The sequence below is a fragment of the Atta colombica genome, unplaced genomic scaffold, assembly GCF_001594045.1.
Source record: "Atta colombica isolate Treedump-2 unplaced genomic scaffold, Acol1.0 scaffold145, whole genome shotgun sequence".
In the NCBI taxonomy this organism is placed as follows: Eukaryota; Metazoa; Arthropoda; class Insecta; order Hymenoptera; family Formicidae; genus Atta; species Atta colombica.
This window is the reverse complement of record NW_017259234.1, coordinates 854016-863969: the sequence shown is the minus strand read 5'-3', so window position 1 is coordinate 863969 and position 9954 is coordinate 854016. Positions and strand designations below refer to the sequence as shown.

At 29.4% G+C, this 9954-nt stretch overlaps 1 protein-coding gene across 8 annotated transcripts in view; it reads right to left on the bottom strand.

The window, feature by feature from the left end:
* Window positions 1-1767: 1767 nt before the first annotated feature.
* The window catches only part of LOC108685080 (DNA repair protein RAD50-like), a 15158-nt gene continuing 6971 nt past the window's right edge, over window positions 1768-9954 (bottom strand). For 7 of the 8 annotated variants that reach the window (XM_018189711.1, XM_018189714.1, XM_018189712.1 and 4 more), the window contains exons 3-18: window positions 9682-9825; window positions 9119-9560; window positions 8897-9051; window positions 8638-8836; window positions 8334-8557; window positions 6018-6383; window positions 5830-5950; window positions 5333-5714; window positions 5027-5232; window positions 4599-4936; window positions 4057-4476; window positions 2849-2974; window positions 2488-2763; window positions 2282-2415; window positions 2075-2206; window positions 1775-1988 (exon numbers count right to left, since the gene is read on the bottom strand). In XM_018189711.1, coding sequence (XP_018045200.1) covers window positions 1775-1988; window positions 2075-2206; window positions 2282-2415; window positions 2488-2763; window positions 2849-2974; window positions 4057-4476; window positions 4599-4936; window positions 5027-5232; window positions 5333-5714; window positions 5830-5950; window positions 6018-6383; window positions 8334-8557; window positions 8638-8836; window positions 8897-9051; window positions 9119-9560; window positions 9682-9825 — 3879 coding nt within the window. Of the gene's footprint in view, window positions 1989-2074; window positions 2207-2281; window positions 2416-2487; window positions 2764-2848; window positions 2975-4056; window positions 4477-4598; window positions 4937-5026; window positions 5233-5332; window positions 5715-5829; window positions 5951-6017; window positions 6384-8333; window positions 8558-8637; window positions 8837-8896; window positions 9052-9118; window positions 9561-9681; window positions 9826-9954 lie in introns of all 8 variants that reach the window. The other variant, XM_018189718.1, reaches the window with a different exon arrangement.

The window sequence follows — 9954 nt, the reverse complement described above, 5'->3', positions numbered from 1 at the left end:
TAATTAAATTGCTTGTCAATTTGTAATATTACTATTCTAATTTTATTAGAATTGCATTTCAAGACTGAAAATAAATTCGGAGCGCAGTTTGTGGAATGGAATATGTATATAAATTCACACAGAATTATATCAGCACTACAAGATTCAACTTGATCATTTAGAACCTTTATTTCCGATTGTGTAGTAACATTACAGCCTTATAAGATATTTTGTATTATTTAATATATTTTAATATATTTTAATTATTACACATCTTTTTTTGTAAAATAATTTTAAAAAATATACAATCTATTTTATTTTCTGTTAATAAATTGATGATTATATTTACTTCCTAAAAATAAGGTTTTTAAAAAAAATAAAAGAATATTTTTTGCACGAAGTTGAAATTCTTCGAAACGCATAAAAAATTATAAGAAACACCTATATATTCTGAGTTGTTAATTGAGTAAAAAATTTTTTGTCATTCAGTGAATAATTAAAAACGTTAATATCCGTTACGAGGAGACGGAGGGAACATTAATGAAAGAAGATCCAAGGGCCTCGACGTCGCCGCCTCGGCCTCAGTGATGTATGCATGCGAGTGCGGGCGCAGATGGAAGCCATAACGAGTACACAATGCGATGCAAATTGGTTAGACTCGGTATGCCGCGCCGGGCCAGTCAATCGCCCGGCCGGTTGCCTCCAGTCGCGGCGATGGTATTACTAACATCGCTATTCTATTATGACGTTACGACTAGCCGAGCAGCAGCAGCGGCAGCCTATTACGATGTCGGTTCCCTCCCCCAGGCACTCGATTCGCGATAACTCGTTAACTATAGCGGTCATCGAGACTCGCCGGAGAGAGACAATACCGAAATGCCCGCAGCCGACTTTCCGATTGATTCTCGTCATTACACGTTCGACCGATTCTCCTATCTCAATTGGTCCTAAGTTGAAAACTTGATGCTTTTTCCCTAATAATATCCCTTTCGAGACACTCTAATTGTAAAGTATTATTCATGCGACAATTTAGAAATAAAAAGAAATAATGTATTTTAAAAAATGTTTAAAACTATGTACATAAAAACAGCCGATATTTTCAATGGCATCTTATAAATATTTCTATTACATTGTTTCTATTACTATTATTACTATTATTTATGATATAAATTTGTTAATTAGAAAAAAATATATGACTCTTCTTTTAATGATCGATATTGTCAGACATAATAAAGGAATATTGGAATTTTTTTTTCGAAAATTCATGTTTCTCGAGCAGTTTCATATGTCAAATTTTATTTTAAATTTACCTATTGTTTTCTTTACTTCTAATATTATCCAACTCTTGAAATTTTATAAAATTTTTCATATAGCAATTATAATTATAATTGTACTATAAATATTGATATTAATTTAAAAGCTCAATATTTAAAGATGACACACAGGAATTATATAACACATCTCAAATCTGAAAATTAAATTTATTAATAATACTACATACGAATACTACATCCTCCTTCCTTTGAGATAGTTATAAAATAATTTTCTTATCATATTACTTGAGGTATTTTCAACATGTAACTTTTCTTTTTTATCTATATACTTTTTTTATGAGAACACACACTTTTTTATTACACACACTAACATATTATGAAAATATAACAATTGTAAAAACCACAGGAACATTATTATAAAAAATAATATATATATGTTAAAAGATATATAAATGTGTATATATATTATATTATAGTTAAAAAATAAGTGTTTAATATAAAAACAAAACGTGTATCTTTAATTACTCAGTGAAACAATATCTTTTCTTAGCTGGCGGTCTGTTATTTTCATCAATATTATCCAAATTATATCTTTTCTTATTTGATGTATCTCTACCCAAACCACTGGTCGATTGTATAGGACGTTGCTCTTCATCAGATTCATCTTCACTTTTAACGTGTAAAAGAGAACCCATATGCTCGTTGAAATCAGAGATTTTTACCGTAGTCATCCCACTATGAAAGAATTCATTATCAATTCATTATCAAATATTATTTCTTTCAAGTATTATTTCTTATAAAGAACATATTATATAACATACTTGTGTTTGCGATAAAGTTCATGGAATTGCTTGTGATTATTCAAATCAGCAAGCTTTTGTAAGAACTTTTCATCATGACTGATTATAATTAACTGAAAATTCTTTTGATATTTCGATCGTAACTCAACCACTCTGCAACACATTTAATTAAATTATTTATAATTATATGATCGCTATTTTATGCTTTAGACAAAAATGCATGCATACTTAGTTAACATATCTGCTAAGCTGTTGGCATTGTCTTCGTCCAGATTTGTTGTTGGTTCGTCTAACGCGAGAATGCCGCAATTCTTGCAGAACGTTTCTGCCAAAGCGAGTCTTATAATTATCGACGCTAATACCTACGAAAAATTCGGATTTTAATATAATGCATTTCACTGATTCCGTGTGTGCTAATTAACCGACACGAATACCTTCTGTCCAGCACTGCAACGTCCTTTCATATCCATTTTACAGCCATGCTTAGTTTGAATCAGTTTGTAGTTATAGCTTCTTCTATTGCTGCCTACACCTTCCGTAGGTTCCGTGCAAATCTCTATGCTGCTTGTGTCCGTACCTTTATAAACGTGCTTCCACAATTTTTTCATTATCTTATTGACCGTCAACATACGCTCCTCGTGATATTCGATCATTGCGGTATCCAATATTTTATTGTAAGCTTTCAAATTAGCTATAACATCTTCTTGAACCTAGTAAAAAGAACTTACGCAAGTCAAATTTGTTGCTTGAAATCACCAATTAGCATATTTAATCATATACGATATAATATTTTACCGTTAATTCAATACATTTATTGGTATAATTTCGACGAGCTAATCGATATTCCTCTTTCCGTAATTCGTGCGTGTACTGTTCAATTATCCTTTCCAACTCTTCCTGAGTCCCTAAAGCGACATTCCTCTAAAAACATCATCGAGATCAAGTTATTAATTAATAATTCAATATATGAAATATTTAAAAATATTATAGATGAATGTCCCAAAATATTTAAGATAATATTCGTTCGCAGATAAGTAAACTGAAGTCTTATATTATTTTACAATTTTCGCAATAGTTAATGAGATTTTAAAGATTATCAAATAAATGCATCCGACCGATCATATTGCTAAATGCACGCCCATCTATTATGATTGCAAGAAATTTACTACAAACGGCAATAATACACACAATATTGGTGATAGAAAACAATTCCTCGCACCGAGGAATGCATTGTATTTTATGCCAAGCGCATGCATTTGGTAGTACGCCTATAAGTCTTCTAAAAATCGAATACATGATCTTTAAAAATTAATATCTCGTTAATTATTATAAAAATTATAAAGAAGACTTTTCGACTTAGTTTAATCGTACTAGAGACACTCCAATAAGAATTTGAACACAAACCTTAGTTTTATATGCATGATAATAGTCTTAACAAAAATTTGCGAGAGAGAAGGACATATATATTACCAGAGAGAATCAAAGGAATGGAGCGGATTCATTCAGAAGCCGTCATGTTTAGTGCATTGTTGAACTGAGTAGAAGATAGGAATGTGAAGGAACATACGATGTCGCACTAGTATTATGCATGTACATACCATTGTACTATGAATGGCGGAATCAACCAGAGAAGAAAATCACTATCCGCTCCACTCTTCCTTAATTTCCTCTATATATTACTATTTCTTTCTCTTTCTCATTTTACGCTCCCCCACCCCCTCTCGATTCCTTTCAGGAATTGTTAAAACATGACGGACTAATAAAAAAATGATTCTCATGTTCAAACATTTATTAGAGCGTTTCTAGTCCTGCACACGAGCATTGTCCTAAATATTTTATGTATGTCATATATTCATATTATGGCGAAAAATAAGTGTGAATGTATAATACATAGGGATATGTCACATATTCACATTTATTTACTCAATCATTTATTCACTTCTTCCTTTTCTTCGCCATCCTTTCATTCTTTTTCTTTCTCTTCCCTTTTTCTCCTTACTTACTTGCCGAAGCAATGCTTGCTTGTCATTTTCTAATTGCTCCCATTTCTTCATCATCTCTTTATAATCCGTATTTTTCAATTTTTCATTCAATTTTTTGTATTGTTCTTTCAGAGTTTCTAACGTTTCCTTAATTTTACGTAACGACATATTGTCGAGTAACTCTCGTTTTCCAATTTCTTGAGAAGCAATGTCCTCCTTCAACTTGTTTACAGTTTGCTCTGCATCGTTTTTCTTGTTCATAAGTTCCGTTAGTGAATTATTGTAAGTCTCTATCTCGCGTTCATAACTCGCGAGTTTCTCGATTACGTTACTATTAATAAAAGAATTGATCTCATCTAATATTTTATGCAAATCAGACAAATGTCTAGCACTTTCGGATATCGATTTTCTATCAGCTTCTTGCTTTTGCCAGTTCTTTACCTGTAAAAAAGGTCTTAGCATCTTTGTATTTACATTTGCATTTCAAATAATCATAGATCGCGTAAGATAATCTCGTATTCATTTTATTGCCAATTGCCTTGGAAATATTATAAAAAACAAACCTTGGTCTTTTCCAATTGCTGACTTCTGGAATCCAATTCAGACTCAGCATGTGCTAAATCCTTCCGCAGTTTCTCCACTGTTTCTCCTACAGTAATTTCTCGTGTATACAAATCACCCTGCTTGTCCTTCAAATGTTTCAATTTCTGCATATCAGATTGTATTTTTAATTCCTTCTCGTGTAACTCATTATACTTCGTTCGAGCATCCTGCAGTTTTTCATTATGCTTGGTCAATTTGAGTTGCAATGCATCAATATGATTACAAATATCTTTAAGGGATTTTCTCAAAGATTCTCGCTGTGCTTGTGCTTCTTCCATAGTTCTTTCAGTCTTAATCCCTGTAAGAAAAAACACTAATTAATAATTATAAATGGAAATAATTATCGAAATAACATTAATATTAAAATAAATTATCAAAATAACATTACCAGAATTGGCCATTTGAGTTTCCAAGTTATTAACTGCTCCTTTCAATTGCTGTATCTCGTCTAGGCATCGATCCCAGAATTTAATATCGCCAATCATATTTTTATATAGCAATAATTTTTTCTCAGGTTCCGTCTTTGACGCTTCTAGATTCTTAACAGCCATTTTTGACTGCGCCACACTGTTCTGTGTCTTTTTTAACTTTTCTCTACAAATAAAAAAAATAAATATAAATATTAAATATATTAAAACTGTAACTTCGGAATCAGAGTCCAATTAATATAATATATAATTAAGAGATCACTTACTCTAATATTTTCAAATCATTTTCTTCATACTGAATGATTTTTTCGACAATAGATTTCAATTGCAACATATTATCGTATTTTTCCTGTTGTATCTTTAGTTCTTTTTCACATGATTTTAAACGATTAGGTTGGTTACGTATTATATCGCTTTCGATTTCTTTTATTAAATCTGCAACGTTGTTCTGCTTCTCAAAATTTCTATGACATAATGGGCAACAAGGATTCTTTACGGAGAGTTTTTTAACATATTCCTTATAGGCAGTAGCTTGATAAGCATAAATTCCTCTCTTGTCCTGAAGATCTTTTACAATCGTTGATTGCATTAACAAAGTCTCATCGAATTCTTTGTAATCGCACACTGCAGATATCTTTTCTTTATTATCTAAATAAGAAAAAAACATTTAAAATTATTGTATAAACAAAAATTTTATATATGTATGTACAAAGAGCATGAAAAAAAAATTGTAAAAAATATATTACATATAAGAAATTCTTACTGTGTAATTCGATCGTCTTTTTCTTAATATCAGATTCTATATGCCGTACTGTTGTTTCAAAAGCAGTAGTTTTACGTTCTTGTGCTTGAATCTCTCGTGTTAAGGAATTTGATTCTTTTTCCTAAAATTCATAATCAAAATGAGATTTTACGAAGACAATGTATATAAACAGGAGATTCATCACGTACCAATTTCTGGTGTACACGTTCTAAAGTATCTTTTAATTTTGTTTGTTCTAATTCTTGAATATTTAACAGTACTTTGATACTATCTTCGTGCTTTCTCTTCAAATTCTTCAATTCTTCTTCCTTAGCTTGTAATGCTGACTTTCTTATTTCCAATTCTGCCATTAACGAACTTAATTTATGCAAAGAAAAAATTTCGTCGTCAATGGAGCTTAAACTTGCTTCAATCTTATGTTTGGATTTTACTTTATTTGCCTTTTCGATTTCAAGAGAATCTACATTCACCGCGTTGATAAGTTCGTCAATTTTTTGTTTTTCTCTTTTACGTTCTTGTTCAATTGACTTCAATTTATTTCCTGCTGCACCAATCTAGATTAAAATATTTTAACACAATTACTTTTTTAAAATTAAATATTTCTGTCGTAAGGATTTTTGCAAGAATCCTAAAGCCGTATTAGCGACTAACAATGGACAAGTTGTTGGCAAAAAAGAAAAAAATTTTCCCTTTTTCCCATTTTCTTAGTAACTTTTTGAAAAAAATTCCCTGATTAAAACCTAAAAATCTTTGAATAAAAACAAAGAAAAATGTTAAAATTTTTCATTTTATAACAGTACAATAAAAAAATATATTCAAAGAATTATTTAAAGAACAAGTTGCTAATATAAATAATAATAATAATAATAATATACGATTTGTAATGAGTGTTGCAAACGTTAAGTGGAACTACTAATATGTGAAAAGTTAAAAAACAAATAAATTACAGGAAACGATGGATATGTATCTTTGTTCTGCACAGTTTATTGAGATTTTTAACTATATTCATAGTCAGATTTTATAGGCTTCCTTAAATTTATCTTTAGGTGCTCAGTTCATAGTCAATGTCAATAAAATAATTCATAGAGCATCTAAAGATAAATTTAAGGAAGCCCTAAATATAAAACCTGATTTTAATAGACTAATCATTTTATTAAAATTTATTAAAATTTTATTTAAAAACTATGTTTTAATTATCATTTTAATTAATTAGAAATTATTTACGAAATGCTCATCATTAATATTTTGACTTTTGCAAAGTTAAATTTTTTTCTTTTTAACAATATCTGTTAATGGTAATTAGTGCAAATTGTTCATTGCAACATTAAAATTATAAAAAATATTTGCATTGTTTCTTTAAAAATAAAAATTCTATTTCATAATTTTTAAAGAAATTTAAACTTAGAATTTTACAGCAATTTAATTTTATCTTAGGTTAATAAATTCCTTAATAATTTCTCTGTCTTTTCTCGATTTTTCCGGTTCTCCCTGAGCTTTTTAATTTAGTTGATTTTCCTGGTTTTCCTTGATTTTTCTGCTAACAATCCTGAAGAGAAGATCCAGGTATACATCTTAAGGATTTAAAAAATTTCAAAATGGCGTATTGTTTACATGGAAATTAGATTTGTTATTATTATACATGAACAGTTAATGTTGGCTCACATTGCCTTTTTTTAATTTCTTTTGCGTTTATTAGATTCGTGTGAGAAAGATGAAAATATTAATGTAATTCTACCTTAAGAAAATTCTTAATTAAAGATAATAATAATGATACAAAATATTTTTGTATGTAAGCTTATTATCATATTTATATATTTTCATAGTTTTATTACTCATAAACTTTCGCACTATTTATACAAGGTCTGTTTTCTGTGACTGAACTAGTGTACACTAGTGTACACTAGTACTTGTAATGCTTGTATTGCTTGCACTGACTTTAGACCTAGAGCAACCAGTACAGTGAACTCATCCAATGAGTTCTGTTGCACTGGAACAAGAAACAGCGTTGCTGATACTATTTTGGGAACAGCGTTGCTGACATCATTTTAGTGTACACTTTTTGAACTAAATGCAACTAGTGCAAAAACAGAAAACAAACTTGTATTTATACAAAAATTATATGATTTAATCGGTAAGATGACTTTAAGATTCTCTTAATATGTGTCTATGAGATAGAGTTGCCAAAAATAACAAAAAATTTCGAAATTGAGGTCTTCTTTATTCTTTCTTAGTCCAATATGGCGCTATAGCTGTCAAGATTGTGATATTGTTTGTTTCATATAAAAGTTATGCAATCTGTATTTACAAAATATTAGTCCACAGACTAGTAGTTTACACGAAAAAACAACATAAAGTTCTTAGAACTTGGTTCTTGAACTTAAATTATACAAAAATTTATGTATATATGAGATATTGAAGTAGTCAATGACACATAAATCATCTGTAAGTCTTACTTATACTATGATTAATTATCTTTATAATTTTCTTAATGAGATTATACTAACTTGTGTTATCTCATTTCGAATTGTGTCTATTTCGTCTCTTATATCTGTTATTTCCTTCTCTTTAAGGATTTTTTCTGATTCTATCTTTGAATAATTGCTACGCAGCATATCAACTTTCCTTTGTAATTCCTTTTCTTCTCTTTGCATACCTAATCTATTTTCCTCTACTTGTTTTTCTAATGCTCGCATCTTTTCTTCTAATCTTTTTGTAAGAGCCTTCACCTCTGAGAACAAAATTTTTGCATAATTTGGCAATGCAAAAAAAATGAAGTTTATTAAAATTATGTGAAATTTATTCAAATACCTATTTCAGATACATCTGATTCTACTGTATCAAAATTCCAAGCTTGTAATGCATCATTTAATAACTGATTGCGACGAATCACTCTTTTCTCATTATCTTTTACCTGTTGTTTTAATGTACCTACAGTTTCCCTTCGTGTCGCTAAGATATTCGAGATTTTTGTTTCTTTCTTGGAAATGTCTTTGATTTCAGCTTCATTCTACAAAGAGCAAAAACCAATATATAGTACATACAAAGATACTATTGTAACATTTAATACCTCTGTTATTTCGACGTTTTTTTCCGTCAATATAGTGTCATAAGATTCTATGAGCGCATTTAATTCTTCTGTTGTTCCTTCATAGATATTCCTTATGCTTTTTTTCAGTTTTTCATATCGATCTTTATGCATATCAAATTCCATCTTTTTTTTCTCTGGGGAAAAAAGAAAAATGTTTTTTTTCCCTTTAATTATATTTTAAAACGATTTTTTTCAATTTACCTTCCTCAGTCTGGATATTCTTATATTCTGAATGAAACTTCTGTACTTCTTCAAGTTTTTGTTTCACGGGTTCAAGTTGTTTATCGATATCATTCATTTTCTCCTTTGTAGTATCCAATCTTTTCTTTTGCTCCTTAAGTTTAGTCTCTTTATCCTGTACTTCAGACACGAGTACTTTGTAAGTCTGTTTCTCTGCATTTAGAGTCCGAATATCACTTTGCAATTCTTTCTGAAGCTTTGAAATAGTCTCTAAAGCTTTGTTAAATCTTGCACTGTCAAATATTTCATCAAATCTTTCTTTTAACAGTTTTCCTTGGTCAAATGGCCAATTAAGCTCATCTTGATGGCAAAATATGACATAATTCAAGATCGATCTTGAAACACCTAATGCTATACCAATTTCTGCATCAACGTTAGCACATTTATTAGTTATTGAATCTTTCTATGACAAAAAATAAAAAAAAAATATATATATATATTATTAATGCAATTGAAGTAAAGTAATTAAATAAGATATATGATTTATAAAATAAGATGGTAAATATTACAAAATAGACATTCACCTGTTTCTTATCTTTACTCGTTTTAGTTACAGTGCTGTCAAGGGTTTTAAACCTCTTTTTTTCTTTTGATGACTCGATTGTTCTGGATACTACATAACTAGTACCCATATTATCGATTACTTCAGCTTTGACAACACCTCTCACCTATTATAATTTCTAACTTAATATAATAATAATTTCTAACACTTTTAAGAAAGTTTATATAATACAGATTCGATTACAAATAAAAAAGATAAAGACTCAAACCAGAGAAAAGCTTTAATATTAATTTTT